At 38.4% G+C, this 19,862-nt stretch overlaps 1 protein-coding gene across 1 annotated transcript in view; it reads right to left on the bottom strand.

Annotated features, from left to right (window-relative positions):
* Nucleotides 1-19,862, bottom strand: part of SLIT2 (slit guidance ligand 2) — a 320,705-nt gene that overhangs the window by 280,115 nt on the left and 20,728 nt on the right. The window contains exon 5 of the mRNA XM_038751941.1: nt 13,499-13,570. Coding sequence (XP_038607869.1) covers nt 13,499-13,570 — 72 coding nt within the window. The remainder of the gene's footprint in view (nt 1-13,498; nt 13,571-19,862) is intronic.

Here is a 19,862-nt window from a genome sequence, read left to right as displayed (position 1 = left end):
GTTCTACATGCTGGGGCAGATACAAGATAACTGGGTTGGACACAGTCCCTAACCCACAATAAGGTTCACAGTCTTAATCCCCCTATTTTATAGATGAGGAAACTGAGGCACAGTAGTTAAGTGATTTTTCCCAAGGTTACACAGCAGACAAATGGTTGAGCTGGAATTAGACCCAGGTCCTTCTGACTCCCAAGCACTGCTTCTAATGATTAGGGTCTGTCCTCATGGAGATTACAATATAAAAGAGGTGGTACAGAATAACAACCAGAGCTTAGTACAGTGCTCAGCACACAGTAAGAGCTCAATAAATATGACTGAATGACTAGAGACAAAGAGAGGTCATTCATTCATTCATTCAACCATATTTGAGTGCTTCTGTGTGCAGAGCACTGTACTAAGAGCTTGGAACATACAGTTTGGCAACAAATAGACACAATCCCTACCCAACAATGGGCTCACAGCCTAGAAGAGTTCAACCAGTTTTTACATGTCATTTTTTTCCTAGGCATTTTGGAGACAATATAATTAGAAAATTAGAGATTTTTCTTCCAACATGCACCTATGTAGATAAAATGTGTCTAATGCCAGGAGAAAGTGGTGACACCAGGAACATGCCACCGGTTACGGTGGGTATATATGCTAGACCACAAGTTTTCCTTTAATGCAAGTTCATCAGGAATTTAATCCCTACAGTAGAGGAGAACAATGTAGGTATACACTTACCAACTTTAATTGTTCAACACTGTGTCATTATTTTGTAGCTCTAGGCATGCTAGAAATTACTCTTGGTTGACAATCCTGAACTTGTATTTTCATTTTGTGCAGTGGACTTCCCCAGAACACACCACCACCCATGACACCAGATCCCCAATCATTTTCCTCTAATTACACAATCCTTCAAAATTCCAAATTCAGGGGTAGTAATATAATGCATCCTAAAAGAAACTAGAGGTTTTTCTAGAGACACAGCCCCAAATGAATTCATCTGCAAAGGAAGGGGAGCAAACCAAAAGGACTCCTAGTTTCAGGATCCTGGTAATCCCTCTTCCCTAGGTGCCTTAATAAGACCATCACACTTGTCCCAAAAGCTTTCAGTGGATGCAGGGCCCTTATAGGATGATGGATGACTGCAAGGCAACCAAAGGACTTAAACTATAGAAGCAGTGTGGTTTAATGAAAAGAGCACAGGCTTGGGAATCACAGATTATGGTTTCTAATCCCAGCTCCACCACTTGTCAACTGTGTGACTCTGGGCAAGTCACTTAACTTTTCTGTGCCTCAGTTACCTCATCTGTAATATGGGGATTAAGGCTGTGAGCCCCACAAAGGACAACCCAATTACCATGTATTTACCCCAGTGCTTAGAACAGTGCTCGGCACATAGTAAGCGCTTAATACCATAATTATTATTATTCACATGTACGGTGGAACCACTTTCCACAACAACTCCTAAAAGACAGAATATCACTCAGGGGATGGTCTTCCTAGTTCCTGTGCTGAACCCTGTATCGGAGGATAACAGCCAAAACGGATTAGATCTAATTTCTTATGACCACTCTGAATCCAAAACAAGAAAAACATCACAGGGGGAAAGAGTTGATTAGAAGTTCCTCTGTTATTGTCACAGAGATTGGTAACACAGATCTATAGGACTAAGTAGCACATCTCAGTTCCAAATAACTGAGGTAACTATTTCAGGCTCCTCCTCCCTCGGAACCAGAAATCTCCATCTTTAATACTGCCTATACATTAATGAGCTCACGTTCTTTTCTTCTTTTCCTTTCCACATGAATCCTTCTGGAAGGGAGAGACCTAAATGTGTGCAATCCCATGACTGCAAACAGCAGATGTACAAGTTTATAAAAGTCAGACAGCCTCTTCCCTTCTGACAGGTGCTTTTCTTTGAGCAGGCTCCTTCAATAAATGGCCAAAATAGTTTCTAGATTCTTTTCTTGAAAAGATCCAGCTGGAATTCATCATCGGTGTGCATTTGAACTTTAAATTGTCTTTTCCAATATATTGTCACAGCACTTGCCTCCAGGAAATGGAATCTTTCACTGTCTCCTCTGATCACCGAGAGTTTACACACAACTGTCTGGATAATCTGAGCATTCAAACTATTTTATTATTTAGAGGCCAATTACCTGCTTCTTAGCTCATCCTTTATGTCTCCTCCATGGACTGATTTAGTGCTGTGTCATTACATAAGGACAATAGAAAAAAAAAAAAACACTGGTCATTTTTCTACCGTAAAAGGTCTTTCTGAAGGTTTGTGGCATGCATTAATATTAACCCAAATGAAGTTTTGGATTGTCCATGGACTTCAATTTTGTGTTCTCTGAACTCCCACTTTCCCCAATGCCATAAATTGCCAAAAGTTATCTTCTACATGAAGGAGAGTGAGATATATGCAATTAACTTTCTGAAACATAAAAAGTCACTTCCCTCATAATTTAGAGTACAAAGGGCCATCCCAAGTATAAAAACTCCAATGCAGATATTTGAACCACTCTGAGAAAAATCAAGAGATTTTAACCAAACCTCAACTGGCTTGGTAAAAATTTTGGAAAGTTTAATATTTCTGATATGATTTTCAAGGTTTCATTAGAAATATTTTAATAGAATTTGATTTACTTTTTTTATAAATAGTATTTGTTAAATTGCTTATTATGTGCCAGGCACTGTGCTATGCCCCAGGGTAGATACAAAATTATCAGGTTGGTCACAGTTGGACACTGGGAGCCCATATGGGGCTCACAGTCTTAATCCCCATTTTACAGATGTGGGAATTGAGACACAGAGAAGTTAAGTGACTTGCCCAAGGTCACACAGCAGAAAGTGGTGGAGCCAGGATCAGAATCCAAGACTTGACTCCCAGGCTATCACTGCTTCTGCAGCTTCTTTTGGGAGAGAGAGGGGCAAAGAGAGAGAAAGACAGAAAGAGATCATGTCCGTTAAACATTCTTAAATGCAGAAAGCAGAACCAGGGATGTACTCTCTTCTTAGTAACATAGAGGGCATTAGTAAAGTTTTAACAATAGATCTAAATACTATTTGGAATCTGCCTAGTTCCTATGTACTTTCTTGCAAAGAGAGATTTTGACAGTCTAGACTTTCTCTCATTATCTGCTTTTAATGACTCCCATTTCTTGGATTAAATTGGGATACATTTCTTTAATACCACTGCCTCCGCACAAATGTGTCGCTATCACCTCTCGAAACATGTCTTAACTACCACCATCAAGGCAGGAATTAGCGTACATATCAAAAAATATTTTCCATAGTTGATCACCTATTTTAAACTAGAGTTTAAATATAGTTTTTTTGTGACAAGCTTTACTTCCAACAGCACTAAAATATCATAAATTCCAATTACCGAGCTTACTTAGTATATAATTTTGAATATTTTAAGGTATGTGCTCTTTGTGCACATTAAAGTTTAAACAGTAATTAAATCCCTGCAAAGGACTTTCCATAGGAGTGGTTTCTTCAGTTAAAAAGCCTCAGCCATTTTTGTCCAGAAAGACGATCAAATCAAAACACCAAATTTGAAATGCAATATAAATTAACATTTTAGATAAAGGGTCAAGGGGGGCTAAACTGTTTCTCTAAGTTTATAAATGTCTTTTGAACCTGTCCTATAAAACAGAAAATACAAAGCAATTTAGATAGTGGAGCCTCCCAGGAAACAATAAAAGCAGCTAAGAATTTCACAAGTTTTTTTTTTCTTTAGGTGTTAATTAAATGATCATTTAACACTAAAATGCAAACACCAACATTTTCATCTACTGACAGCATAGCCCATTATAAATCCAGGGTAATAAAAGTCCTGGTGTTAATTCTCTGAACCAAATTCCCACAACACTCTAAGATGCCTTGTCGTGTCTAAGGTTAAGCATCTAGACACAAAACAAAGATTGTGCCTACTCGACTTCCAGTTCAATTTTCCCATCGCCCAGTGACCTAGGTAACACTTTGCGCAATAAAGAATAAATTTAATTTCTCCAGCATTTTGTGAGGATTAAGAACAATTGTTGGCCCGCAATGACTTTTTATCCTTGGATTCTTTTCCTCTAGAGCAATTCCTCCAGTTCTAAAAGAGAATTCTGATGGTTTAAGACATAGAACAAACAGAACTTTAAATTAGGCTTTTTTCAATCAATTGGAACTGTTGGAGGGGAAGCAATCAACCTTTCTCTGGGCTTTTCTTGGCTATTCAGTTACTTGGAGCTTTAATCTTCCACTAGTAGAAGAAACCTATCGTGATGGGGCAAGGCTGTCTTTTTTCATCCCCTTTCCGGACTTGTTTATACTGCTTTTCTTTATTTCTTACTCTTAGATCAAGACAACATCCATTTGGTGAGAGTTGTGAGAAGCACAGATGTTCTCAACATTTCACACCATCTTTTTGAGCCTTGGCTAGTGGTAATACTATTTTTAACTTTTCATTACTTCCTTTTCTTGGATTTAGTTTCCTCTTTATGCTGACTTATGGTTTCCTCTATTCCAGTTTATTTATGCTTTCCAGATTAAACGTCTAGGAAAAACCCAGTAACTGAATCACCTTGACAATTAACATCCAATTAGAAGAGACCAAGAGGAAGTGGAAGCACATTGTTCTAGCTTCATAGCTGAGGAATTTTATGAGGTAGTATTTTTACTATGAAAAAGCACAATCCCCAAAACAGACATTCTTCCCTCACCAATTTTAGCATCGTCAAATGGTTAGTTACAAGACAAAATACTACTTGATGTGATTAGGCACTCTGACATATGCAATTTACAACCACAGCTGATTCCATTTAGCCCCAACTCCAAGGTATTACGTTTCAGGTTCACAAAAATGGGTGAGCTTCCTGTTCTCAGTGCAAACTGTTGGAAAATGCCATTAATTAATGCATATTTAACCCAGGATAGAAGTAGTTCAATAATAGTTTGGTTTGCCCTTAATATAAGGAAAATAATTTCACCAAGTATCCAATTTCAAAATGTAATAAACTAATAAGCAGCTAGAGTCAGTAGAATTTTTCTCAATCATTTACAAACTCATGCTAGTGTGGCTCCTTGAATTTTATACTACTCCACTCTAATATAGATTCCCTGGAAAAATTATTCCCCTAATTATAAATAAGGTTCATTTTTTATGTCACAATAAAGTTTCCCATTCATATTTTATCTAAAAGACTTTTTGAAAAATTGGTTTGTGGTGGCTGCACGTGTTGATTAAAACAAATAAAATTAAAGAAAAATAGTCCAAATTAATGGATCATAGTAAATATGTTAGCAATTAAACCTGTGCAGATAAAAGCACTATGAGTAAAATATCCTGGCATTTCAATTCACCCAACCAAATAGGTCAGTGATACCTGCCTGTGTTTAATATTTTCTATTGATGATACTGTATTGTTCATTACTGAACAGTCACAATTAAACTTATCACTTACAGCCTGGCAATTTGCAAGATATTCTAGAAGAAAAATGAAGGAGATGACAAAAAAAAAAATGCCCCAAAAGGGGTAATCCCTTCTTGAAACAGGATGCTTTCCATCCAAACAGAGATAAGAAAGTGGATACTTACCCCTTTTACGAACAAATCATTTTTCCATCCAAATGTAAAAAAACCCGACCATTTTTGAGAATTAAGGCACAGTTAAGGGGTCCCCCGCCCCCCCAGACAAAATTGAAAAAGAAAATCCTTCAAAATCTATGTGTCTTCATATATGGACATGACAGCTATTGTATTTTGTGTGCTCAATGGAGACCCTTACTCAACATCATTCTAACCTGAAAGCCCATTTGTTTCAATGTCAACAAATGATTATATTTGCAGTCACACCTTTTTACAGCTGTAAGCTGAACACAGAATAAACCTTGAGTTATAGTTGGCGGGTCCTCACTCCGACTCATTTGTGGTTGCCATTTTTGAAGTCCAGGGAATTCTCCTATACTGTGAGGGTTGAGTTTTGAACTATTTCATGTTACGAGAAAATTGTATTAGAGTAACCATTGATTCACTGGAAATCAACAGGCTGGGGTTCAATGATTCAACGATACCGGCATGACAAATTGCTAAATTATTTTTTTGTCCACTATTTACCGAATGCTTTACTCACTCATTCCTATTTTACTGTATTAAATATTATAAGGTTGCAAAAGTATATAGAATAAATTACTGCAGCTACGTGGCAGAGGCTAGGAAGCATGGCAGCACCATTCCTTGGCAAATACCACACACATACACAAAATCATTTCTTCATACCCCAGATCTATTTCTTCCAACTTGTTGAGCGGGTTATATCCACAACAGGCTCGTGTTGGGGGACAAGGATTCCCTAAGTTTTCTATCATGTTATATATAAATTCAGTACTGAAAATGTGTGATAGAACTGGGTATACAGAATTTTTTTGCAGCTTCAAATTTAAGCAGTCTGAATGAGCACAAATCTCTGTAAGAAAAGGTGCACAGTTTGCCTAAAAGGAACAGTGGGTTTCCCAGAATGGAGCTGTGAGAATACGTAAAAACCTCTCACTTAAGGAAAAAAGAAGGTATGAAGGCACTGAAAATGCAAATAAAGCCTTACCTCCACTCACAGAAATTAGTTTCCTCTGTATTTGACTAATTAAATAAGTGATGACGAGTGATTTCTAGTTTATTTTTCACAGTCGAAATGCATCTCACATTAACCTTTCATTCTGATAAATAATTGTGGTACCTATGCCCCATTTAAACACAAAAATCCTAGTTTTTTGTTCTTTTGCTATTTTTAACAAACCAAAGGGGCCTTTAGCTACTTTGTTGTTAATGCTTACTTTATACTACAATATATTTCCGGTTCCACTTAATTTGATCCCACTTAAAATGATGACCAAATTGGTGACATCAGGAAGAGCAAGGAAACCACTGTGAAAGGAGTTCTGCTTTAAGAAACATCGGAGTAATTTACAATTTGTTGGAAAGATGTATAATCATCTAAAACAAATGTAGTCTCTCAAAAGGGTTGCTACTCCTAAAAAGAGGCACTTCAGGATTTGCAACAGCTGAAACCAGCCAATTACTGCATTTTACTTAGCAGCAGTCTTCTACTAACAAACTATGAAAGAAAAAACATTCACCATCCATGCCTGGCACAATCTGGAATACAGTCTCACTCTTCATGGGATTTCTAACCTCAAAACCACCTGTTTGAACTTCTGATTTGAATGCAAGTGCTCAGAAGCTTGGGATAATTTAATAAGGTCTCTCTCTTGTGGCAAAGCAGTTCCTGATCGCTTTTGTGAAGTGATGATCAAATAGGCAAATATCAAAGCCTTTTATCTACATACTTCAATATAACCCTCTGGCTATTTAGCATTAGCATTTTTCTGATGAAACCTCAAAATCATTATGAATACTGTTAATTTGAATTAAAAAAAAAAGAAATAGGCACCACAGTGTTATGTTGGTAATGAAAAAGAAAAACCCTCAGACTGATATATAAAAAAAAATAAAATAGGTGCTTCAGTCACTTACATGAAACACCTTTCTGGGTCTCACCCCCCTGGTTCTTTATTTTAGACAATGAACAAAACTAACAAGTGACGGCTCTTTTGAAAAGGAATATTAATACTGTAAATAGCAAGTTATCTTCTGGCAATTTTAAAAAGATATGACAGCTATCCGAAGAACTTTCATCCTCAGTGCGTGAAAGATCTTCAGTGTTCCCAGCAATGGAAATCAGCGGTAGCTATCATGGCAGCTCACTGGATGAGTAATGATGTCGATCTGACTGGACAACGGTAACCTTGGCAACTGTAACCTGCAATTCCTGCGTAACCATTGCTGGATTTATTGTGGCAGGGGCCAAACAGGCCAAGAGTAAAATGAAGCAGGGAACTATGGTATCTGACACATCTAGTACCACGCACTTTAATCATAGCTGGCAGAAATTAATTCAAGAGGAATTCTAGCAAGGGCTCCCCATGTAGTGTTCTGCTTTTATTCTTGATTACACGGACTTCACGGAACTATATGGAGGTTTCCCTGTTTTTCTGCAATTAAGTTACATTAAGACATTTATACGGGAAATGAATACTTGTCTATTAAAAGCACAGCTCTGGCAAGAAATCCAAGAAAAAGATTAAATCTGGACACCTATTTTGCTTAAATGTTATTCACCTCAATTCACATTGCATTTCTAGATCTGTGAGTTTATCATTCAAGCTTCATACCTTGAAAGTGGAACAGTTAAGAAATAAAGGCTGCTGAGCTATGTCATTTGTTTTCCTGCTTAGTGGTTTTTTTTGGGTTTTTTAAATGAGGTATATTTTTGCACATCTAAAATTCAGCACTCTTGACATATACCGTTTAACTACAAAAATTTATATCAAGAAACACTTGATATCCTGCAGCAAATGGCAATCAATGAAGTGTGATCTAACCAGCTAAATTAAGCAGTCACAATCTGTTTGTCTCACATAAGCAGTCAATGGACCAGAGCAGTTTTCTACCTTAAAGGTACTATTGCTGATGTTTGACAAGTTAGGGTTAGTAGATACATAAATCCCTGGGAACGATACTTAAAAAAATGAGGAGATGCTAAAGAAATATGTGAGCAATACTCATGTGATGATTGTATATTCTGATACACAAGTTTCAATTTTGATAATCTGGTAAGAAAAATTCTAAGAAACCTGAACCAAACCATAAAACAGATATTGAGAGCCCAATTCCTTCCCACAAAACCACTCAATGAAATGCCTCTCTATAAAGAGCTGGAATCTGAATTTAAAGTCTCAGCTATTTAAGGGTGAATTTCCTATTAGTTAACCAACTTAAGTTTCTGCAAATCCTCCCTGTACAGCTGATTTCCACCTTCTACAACAGTACAATTCAAACCAACTAGTATTAACCCATGCTGCACAATGAGTCTTCATTACAATTAACTAGCTCCACGACTTTTTGAACATTCATTTCCTCACTCTCTGGCCTGTAATAAAAATGGAAAAGCTAGCCTTCTTGGATGGAGAAAGAGTACATATCTCAGCTGAGAAAATTATGCACTGTCGCTTTTAAACTCCCCACCCTATCACTTTCCTTTACTTACATTTTCCATCTGTCAACAAGTGCTTGTAATTTTATTACACTGTCCTGTAGTTTATGCAGAGTTGGTATTATTTTACCGAGTTCTGTTAATGGACTGGATAAATGGTAATGCTATTTAAACTAGTCTCCTGCTCCAACAAACACAGCTGCCACTGTACTACTATTTCTGAGCAAATATCTTGACCTGAACATGTAGTGCTCTCTCAACCCGTCCAGAGAGAAATTGGAGCAGACAGCAAAGGGAAAGCATAGTTGGTCGCTGGCAGCAATCAACCGTATCTAATCATAATTCATATGCAGTGCACCCACTTTCCTTTATACTGCATTTAGGCTACACAACAAGCATGTGAGCTTCTTCACCTGGCATCTCATACACAGCCGAGCATCAAACGGATTATTCTCAAAAGTGATAAGAAAAAATACAGGACATGCCCATAAGATTGGTTAGTGGTTCCCTCCTGCCCCCCCCCCCCCAAAAAAAAAAAATCTACACTCAAAACACCCAAGAACCCAATATTTATTGAGTAGCTTTTTCACCGGTCACGCCAGTTGAAAATACCATTGCTACAATAGACATTTTTTTTTCTAGCTACCCAAAAGGAACGCCTACTGCCTAGAGTAAACCTTAGCTCAAAACAAATTACTGTCTTGCACTTTTACTTTTTGATCTCTGACTGCCTTATACTACACAGGGACTCAGCGAGAAAATAATGTGGAAAATTGAAGCCATAAAAATGCACTCTGACCTCAATTATTCAGATATTTCAGGCAAAAGTGCAAATTTGTCTGAAACCAAAATTATAACCTACGAAAAAAGTGCACTCAATAATCACACGCAGATGTGTCTACCGTGTCCTCAGATTTTTGTTTAAAATTTAATCACTCTTCCATCAGAATGGTAGATGACACGTTAAATCATAGAGTATGTCTGGAGGAAAGCAGAAGCTTGTCTCAACGGAATTAAATTTATTCTGCCCCAGGGTTATTGTTGATCAGACCATGTGTGGGACTGGCTATTGCATATGCATTAAAAATAATAATGATAGTGCTTAACAAATAGGCCAGGTCTACACTAGTATATCACCGAGATAATAGGGATGGAAAATTACAAAGGGGACACAACTGCAAGTGATGTAATGAGTGATAGGCAGGGGCCACTCACGGGCCGGGGGAGAGAAGCACGGTCTAGTGGATAGAGCACATTCATTCAATCGTATTTATTGAGTGCTTACTGTGTGCAGAGCACTGTACTAAGCGCTTGGGAAGTACAAGTTGGCAACATGTGGGGACGGTCCCTACCCAACAATGGGCCTAGAAGGGGGAGACAGACAACAAAACAAAACATGTGGACAGGTGTCAAGCCAAGCAAAGGCCTGGGAATCAGAAGGGCCTGGGTTCTAATCCCAGCTCTGCCATTCGTCTGCTATGTGACCTTGGGTAGATCACTTAACTTCTCTGTGCTTCAGTTACCTCATCTGCAGAATGGAAATTGAGCCCCTTGTGGGGAAGGGACTGTGTCCAACCTGATTAATTTGCATCTACTCATCACTTAGTACAGTGCCTAGCACATAGTAAACACTCAACGAATACCATAAACAAACAACACACACACAGAGACATAAAAACTATTGTCTGATTATTTCAGGACAAATAAATCTGTTTTACACTCATCTTCAGACTCTCTTCCTTCTTTCTGGTGATTAAGTTTTATGGAGATCCTCCTCCACTCTCCCAACCCTGTTCTAACTCGGGCTTACATTTAGGATGCAAAGTTCTCCTACTGAGTAGAGCTGGAAGTTCACTTTCATCCAAGTAGCACTGACAGCTCTTCGATTTCAAAAAAATGATTTAGTCTAATTCTGTGTTATAAAAGTTCAGAAAAAACACCCTTGAAGTCAGCTCTATAATTTCGGGTTAGAACTGCCCACAGTTCTTTTCAAACTGTCCATTTTAGGTGGGAAATACAAAGGAAGAAATGACCACGAGGGAACCCAAACATGAATCTGAGAAAGAAACGGAGAATAGGCATCGAACTGTATTGGGGAGCCATTGGTGCTTATAAAACCAGTTTCTAGGTCTCCCCTCTCGGATGTTCTTTATTTTATTGAGAAGCAAATGATCCCATGTCTTTATCTGTTAGGAAAACCAATGCTTTTTCAATTATTTTCTTAAATTTTCTCAAATGCCACTTTTCCTATGCATTTTCATATGACATATTTTCACAGAGAAGCTCCACCCCAGTTACCCCAGCCAACAAAAACAACACAAATAAAGTCTCTCATAACTATTTGGTACACTCTGTAGAGCAGTAAATGTCAGAGAGGAGGTAATTTATAAATGATTTAACACTTCTGTAAGGATTCCAGCAATGGTTTTTCCCACCTGCTGAACCACGAAAGTCCGTGTACAACTGTTGGATTAAACGTCATTCACTTTCTTCATTTCAGAGCTAATGATCAATATTTAATGACTAATAATAAATGAAAAATGTTTTCTCTGCTTTGTCTATTACAATTATGGTTTAAACTAGTTTTCCACAAAATTTCACGTAGATTAAGAACAACCCGTCCTCTCGCACAGTAGCAAACCAACTGCTCATTCCCTACAGCCCCTTGGTAGACATCTCCTTCCTAGTTCTTTACCCAAGGAGGATCCAGAAGCAGCCACCTGTCAAATGACTGTCAGTCAGTTACCCTTTCCAGGGGCCAGAAAATATTCTGACTCTGGCCTAACCCAATTAATCAGGATAGAATCAACTTGGCTCCTAGGGCCAGGTAATGGACAGTGGGCTCTAAGAATTCACATTGTCATTTATTAGAAGCAAGACTCTGGAATAACTAGGGAAGGGTGAAGAAAATTAAAGGAGCTAGAATTCCCAGAAAAAAAATCAATCCCTCAAGTTGATGGAGATATAGAATCGTAGAAGAGCTCATCTAGGCTTAATGACTTTGGGAATGGTCTGCCAAGATTCCTCCATGGCTAGAGCAGAGTGAATTCCTTCTTTGGGAACTGTGGTCCATCCTGATACTTAAGTATAACCATCTGAGACTTGCAGACCACCAAAGAGGAAATGGCAGGCTGACAGTTGAGCATCATCATCAACAATATTTACTGAGTGCTTACTGTGTACTGTAGTAAGCACGTGAGAGAGTACAATCCATGTTCCCTGCCCACAATGAGCTTACAGTCTAGAGGAGGACATTCATCATGTTCATCTCCCTCTCAGCACTTAGGTATACTTTAACCACTTTTACCTATAACATATCTAATTCCATCCTCAGATTTTACATATGTATTGATATTTAGACGAGTACTGCTGCTTGTGTCCCTCTCCCCCAGTAGATTGTAAACTCTTTAAAGACAAGGTCTGTACCCTTTACTACTGCTGTGTTTTCGCAAATGCTTGGTATAGTGCTTGGCACAGAGACCCCGAGAAACAGCAATTTTTAGCTCTTGGAGAAAAAAAAACAATCCCACCTTTCAACTTCTAGGACCACATTGCAGCTATACTTGTCTCAGGTGCCCGCCAAAATGCGCAGAGGGTGGTGGATAATTTTATGTGTCTAATTTATGCCCTCTGTGAATCCAATAAGTATCTTTAAAATCAACTTAACATGCCTCAGTCCTCTTAACATCACCTCCATATTTAATACAGATGTAACATACACTATGTCCTGAAAATGGAAGGGGGCAAAAAAAAAGTTTACCGTGCTCTCTTTCACGACAATATATTTGTAGGTGGGGAGAAATCTACCCAACATAAAATTATGGCTTTTTAAAAGAACTGGGTATGTTCTTTTAAAGTAAGTAATAAATGCTTTTCGTGAAAAGTGAGCCTACATTAATTTGTGCACACAGGCTTAGCTGGCTTGTTTCAAGACCAAGAGGAAAAAAAAAAAGAAAAACAACCCGCTAGATTAAATTCAAACCATTTCTGTGCATGTAATAACATTTTCAAACCAACAAATTCCACTATTCAAGCGCAGAACAATATCTCAGAACCTAATTATGAACCCCCAACCGTGCAGGATAACCAGGCCAACTTCCTCCTAAGCTACTAAGCTTCCAAGAAAGAAAAAACACTCAAGAGGAAATACCCATTCTTCCAATTAGAACTCAGTTTATACCTTTCAAGCAGCTGATGAGTGAACCAAAAAAAGTCCTTGGGTTATCACAGAATTAAATGAGTGTATCTAAGTTACCATTAGCAGAGTCTACCCAGAGAAAAATGAAAAACTGAAACCCATAAAAGCTCTCGAATAGTTTCTAAAGTAAAAAAAGGAAATCAAAAAACACTCAATCCAGAAATCTATTGGTGGATAGATTCCAGGAAAGCACAAAGCAACAGATTCAAAATACATTTAATAGAAAATGAGGTATTACTCAAAGCAACAATAACTATTTGTATCTACTTACAGTCTGTAGAGTTTTGAAGTCCCAAGGAACAGCAACTCAGGAAACAGCTGAAGGTTATTTCTGTTTAAACGGCTTTTGAGAAAAAACAAAAACAAAAGTCTACGTTACAAAGACATCAACAATGAAACAGTAACAAGGCACTGACTTGACTCACCCTGTACATTTGGGGGACAAAGAAGTATCCAGGTTACCCAAGAGAACTCAAGCATTATCAGTTAGAAGTTGGTAACACCTTTGTTTCAGACTTGTTTCAACTATTTTCCATTATGTAAACCCATGCTTATACATAATAATAATAACAATGGCATTTATTAAGCACTTACTATGTGCAAAGCACTGTTCTAAATGCTGGGGAGCTTACAAGGTGATCAGGTTGTCCCACGGGGGGGCTCACAGTCTTCATCCCCATTTGACAGATGAGGTAACTGAGGCCCAGAGAAGTTAAGTGACTTGCCCATAGTCACACAGCTGACAATTGGTGGAGCAGGGGTTTGAACCCATGACCTCTGACTCCAAAGCCCGGGCTCTCATAATTAACCATCAATAAGTCTGAATTCCTGAAATTTCAATATAAAAGTCAGCTTTATTACTCTGCAGGGTACCAATGATGCCCTGGAAGACTTCCTGCTTCTATCATACTCCTGAGCCTCTCACAAGGGTGACTTTGGGCTCCGAAGTGGATTCTTCTTCCTCGACTCTCTATTATTAGTTTCCCACTTGAGAGGAAAAATTAAAAGCAAGCCACTGTTATACGACTTGATGAAATTATCCACATCCTCTCTTTTCCACAGAGAAAATGAACTTTGCACATCGCTATTCTGTTGTTTCAAACTCTCCCAAGTACTCAGTAGCGTGCTCTGCACATAGTAAGCACTCCATAACTACCACTGATTGATTTACCCACTGATTACCACTGGGTAAACACTCTATGGGCCTATAGTTCTGAAAAACAGGTACCAATGGCAGAAACGAAAAAAGCAGAACCTCACCCTTCCTGTGCACTTCCTTGAGAACATTTTCTTGAGTTTCCCCACAACCACGACCTCAGCGCTCCCAACCTCCCAGGTATCAGCTACCAACCCCGAGAGAAAATGCCCTATCACTATTATCGCTCCCTGCCCCTCGTCCCGGCAACTTGTCATCACCATCCCCTTGGGTGGAAAATGGTTGGGTTTTCTAGATTTCACTGTCATCATGTCCCCAGTTCTCCCACTTAGATATAGTAATAAGTACTTTGAATGATTTTGCCAACATCAAATTTCACTACCATCAAGCAAAGTAATAAACAGCATGGCTACATATTCATTCATTCATTCAATCATATTTATTGAGCACTTACTCTGTGCAGAGCACTGTACTAAGTGCTTGGGAAGTACAACTTGGCAACATATAGAGACGGTCCCTACCCAACAACGGGCTCACAGTCACAGTCTACCTATTCAATCAATCATATTTGTTGGGCACTTACTGTGTGCAGAGCACTGTATTAAGTACCTGGGAGAGTACAATACAATAAACAGACATGTTCCTTGCCCACTACGAGCTTAGAGTCTATTGATTTTTTTATATAATATGCAAAACAGCAGAAAACTAAATTATAAGGTCAAATTCAGGGTGACAAAAAATAGTTCATATTTAAGAAATCTACAGTTCAATACTGCAAGAAAGTGACTCTCCTTTCACTCAACCAAAAAGTGTGCAATTCCTTTTCTCAAAATAGGGGAACACTAGTTCATTAATACCAGAGAGAAGGATAAGAAACCCAAAATATTTACAGGAAAACAAGCTTTTAAACAATTGTGATAGTTTGCTGGTAAGTCTCCGGCATTTTGTGATGTTTAAAGTACAGTAATTTTACTTCTATGGCTGAGACCCAACATTTCATTTCAACATAAACCTAATTCCTGAAATTGTGACATGAAAATGTAAATAGCTCAAAAATTTTCACAATTTCTATGAGGTATAATTAGACCACTGCACAAAATTCCAGCATTGGGAAACAGCGTGGCCTATTAGATAGAGCACAGCCCTAGGATTCAGAAAGACCTAGGTTCTAAATCCGACTCTGTTACTTGCCTTCTGTGTGACCCTGGGCAAGTCACTTGACTTTATGATGTCTCAATTACCTCATCTGTAAAGTGAGGATTAAAACTGTGAACACCGTGTGGGACCTGGACTGTGTCCAACCTGATTAGCCTGTAGCTACCCCAGCACTGTTGCCTCTAACTTGTATCTAACCCACGCTCTGCCGTACTCTCCCAAAAGCTCAGTACAGTGCCCTGCACACAGTAAGCACTCAATAAATACAATTGAAGAGTGCCTGGCACATAGTAAGTGCTTAAAAAACACCATTTAAAAGAAAAAAAGTAACTGAAAACTCTAAGCTCCAGGTAATGTTTAATGAAATCTTAATAGCAGATATTCTTTTAGAGTCACTACCTACCACCACCTTGGCTATGGAACAATAAAATAAGCCAAAATAATCACTAAAGACGGAAGGTTCCATGGAATAAAATACGTATGCTAACGGACAGCAGGTAAAAAGTCCGATTCCATTCTTTTTTATCTTGGTAGATTTATTTCCACAGAAAGGACATGGCTATTATTAAGCTGGTGGCATTATCCTCTTAATTGCAACATTATCTCTAGCAGTAAATATGCCAATACAAAGCCCTGATAACTGTAACCCTAAGAACTTGAGTACCTTTAAGTGAATCACGGAAGTTAAAAATCTAGCCAGCTGTCCTGGAACAAACTCGAACCATGGTCTTCGACGACGGAGGATTTATGTAGACACACATAAATTAGCCAGAGGCCTCCCATTTAAACAGACTAGGTGGGTCAATTATCCATTGTTCAGAGCACTGATATTCAATTATGCAGAATTGGAATTAGACAAAGATGTAAGATGACATTCTGACATTCCCCACCAACGACTGTCATGAAATTATGTCATCATGCACAGAGGCAATGTGGTTATGCCATCTTAACTGTCCAGCCACACCATCATACCACTTGATGATTGATGCATAACCCTTGTGATGGTTATTCATGGCTTCTGGGAGGGGATAAACCATGTGTTTTTCTAGATCTTCCCCTTCCCCCACCCCCCTCCCCAGTACAGGCAAAAGAGCAATGTTCCCATTCACTTTTCAGACTCTTGAAGGAAATGAGACAAGATCCCTGTGGTGATGTTTATGGGAACGGGAATGTCTACTCATTCATCTTTAATAATTTAAAACCCTGCAGACCTTTTACCTTTACTTGATGCGATCATCATAATACTGGGATTTATCAATCAACTCAATTTTAAAAGCTTCCCCTAGAAATAACCAATTTCAGACAAAAGTTTTATCTTTTTCCCAGCTGGACGGATAAATGGATGGAGGGGATATTATCCATTTGGCTTTTCACGGAACATAAGTTTCTCCATGCAAGTGTCACTCTCCGATTTGTATTTCTGCAGATCAGATTAAATAGAAAATAAAACCCAGTCACACCCTTGAAAGTTGTTACCCCTGTTTTTCAGAAATGGACAGTATCCTAAAAAAAAAAAGGTGTCTAGCCACCTAAGGACCAAGCTTATTATCATACGCATTTAATGCACTTTTGCTTCCACAAACTATAAAATACATATCCAAAACATATATGTATTAAAGTGTTCCATGAATTGGCACCAAGAAGAGTAATGCAATTCACAGACCAACCACCACGAAATATTAAAATACTCAAACTTTTATGAGCTGCCTCCCCAAAAATAAGGGAGAATTTTTTTTTTAAAAAAAAAAAGCTTCCCTGAAGAAGTTCAAAAATTCACAAAGTAATACGGCCATTTGCCCACTCCCCAAAAAGCACCAAAATCATCTCGAATAAATATGTATTTACATGGATGATGATGTTACATGTAACTGTTAACTCTTTCAGAAATGTACAATTAACTGGGTGAACAAACAACTTCAATTTTTCGTAAAGGCTACTACATTGCATTGATTTGGTCAGGCCTATGTGTATTTTATTACAACAGGAAAATTTCATTTTAATGTGAAAATGAGCCTGTTTTCCTGTTTCCTAGGAAGCCCCTGGGGTAAGAGTCCCTTACTACTAGCAACGTTAATTTTTAAATGCCAAAATGGCAGATGAAGACTTGCTTGTTGAAACTATAATAAAATCGAGACCAAGCAATACTCGGCAGCAAAGAGTCCCATTAAGTTTTAAAGTTGTGAAATTAAGTCTAGGAGGCATAATTCCACCCAACAATATTTGAAGATGAAAGATATCCAAAATTAATGAAACACAAAATTAAATGCAAGATGTTTAACAATTTCTGCCTCCACAAATATATTGTAACAGTGCAAACTCAACTACTCATTTCACAGTAGAAAGGGGAGCATCCAGCAAACACTGTCACAAAGGAGGAGCACAAAACAGATGTGGGAAAAATAAACAGCCTTGCTGCTTTGGAATTTATAAAAAGGTCTGCAAAGAGCAAACAGGACTTCTCACCACAATTTAACTTCGAGGCCCATAAAGAGTGTCCCATGAGAAACCGGTCTCTAAGATGAACAAAATATACTGCTAGAAATGCCGAAAAGATACGGAGGAAGGATTTCCGCGGTTTCTCAAGGACAGAGTTTTCTTCAGCTCTCGAGATGTGGTCGCTGGCCTTTTAAGTCTCGGGCCGTGAAAGATAACTACCCTTAAAAAGATCATACACTCAAAAGATTCAGTTGTGAAGTAAACCTTTAAACGTTGCAGTTCTTAGACTGTCTACCTTCCTACTCTTAGAATGGATGAACAATGATTTGCCGAAGAACCCCTAAGCAGGAAAGCAACTGAGAGTTGGTTTTAAACCCAGGTGTACAGGTGCTGAAACACAAGGTTTGCGAGATGTAGCTTGCATTCTTTTGCAAGGAGATTAACACCACAGGCTTCTCCCAAGTCCAAGAAAAGGAATGTGTTATGAGTTGCCTTTAAACTATGAGGGATTAGCTAGAGAAGAGGGATTCTCCATATCCTTAATTAACAAGGAATAACTGGTTTCCTTCAGGCCTGTTCCACTGCATACTCTACCCCTGAGCTCATACGCTGTGAGCTACAGATAGAAATCCCGGAAAATAATCATCACCCGAATAAACACTCAGACGGATGTGGGGTATGCATTGAGTGCCAACTTGAAAGAGGCAGAAGGCCTCCAATACGCTATGAGATAGTAAGACTGACATGTAATGAAGGCAGCGTTTAATGAAATTATTTTCTCACCCAACTCTACAATGTAAGTAGACTGGATGTTACCATCAGGTTGAATCTCATAAGGATTTCAAAATTCAAAAGAATCATCTGAACACCATGCCCTGACTGTCTATTGTAAAATGGGGTACAGTGTGTTTGACGTGAAAAGCAAGATGCATGCATATATTTGCAAACACATGAACATATTAATGTAGAATATGCAGATGATCTTTGGCTTTCCTATTCAAAAAAGATGCTACTGACATTGAGATCTTTCCCATGTGCAAAGGTGGGGCTCGTGTACTCACCCAAGAGCTTAGTACAATGTTTTCACAGAGCAAGCGCTCGGTAAATAGTTAACCTACATTTCCCCAAAGTAACCTTTCATACTTGTCCAGGATATGAAGCTTCAGATTGATCACCTTACCACCATCTAGGTCACTTTCTTTAACAAAAAGGATAATATACTTAAAGCTAGGTAGGAAGAAGTGTGAATTTCAAATAATTTGGAATGAAATTAATTATATATTAGTGTCAACTGTCCTATGAGTAAGGGAAAATTGAGCAATGCTAGTCAGGGACATAAGAAATGAGGTACCTCAGAAGGACAATGAAGAAAACTGTCAATCTCACTAGACTGTAAACTCCTTGAGGGCAAGTATTGGGTCTTCCATTTCCAGTCTACTTTTCCCAAACACTCAGTATGCTAGCTACTATTCATCGATCTATAGGATATACATATACGAAAATGAAGGCAACAGAGAAGAGACTGAACATCCATCCACCGAGACAACTGATGGATAACATGGCTGGGATATGTTGGCAGAATAGGAAAAGAGAGAAAAGTTTGGGAAATATGGGAAAACCGATGAGATGGGCAAGGCCTTGGAGACAGACAGAAGGAAGTTGTAGAAAACTGCATGAAGGAATATAAAGGAAAGAAATGAAAAAGGGATTTCCGTGGAAAGGGAAAAGTGTAAGAAATACATCATGACAAGCCCAGTTCCATAAAAGCATGGTAGAAGATGACAAAGAATTAGAATCAGTGGTCATTTATTCACAAAATATGTTTACGTGCTTCGAAGCAATAAGAGGTCCATGGTACAAGCTTCTGCCTTGATCTCTCTTGAACAAG

The sequence above is a fragment of the Tachyglossus aculeatus genome, chromosome 10 (genome assembly GCF_015852505.1).
Source record: "Tachyglossus aculeatus isolate mTacAcu1 chromosome 10, mTacAcu1.pri, whole genome shotgun sequence".
Taxonomy (NCBI): domain Eukaryota; kingdom Metazoa; phylum Chordata; class Mammalia; order Monotremata; family Tachyglossidae; genus Tachyglossus; species Tachyglossus aculeatus.
Note: the sequence above shows the minus strand (reverse complement) of the source record. Positions and strands in the feature narration are given on the sequence as shown.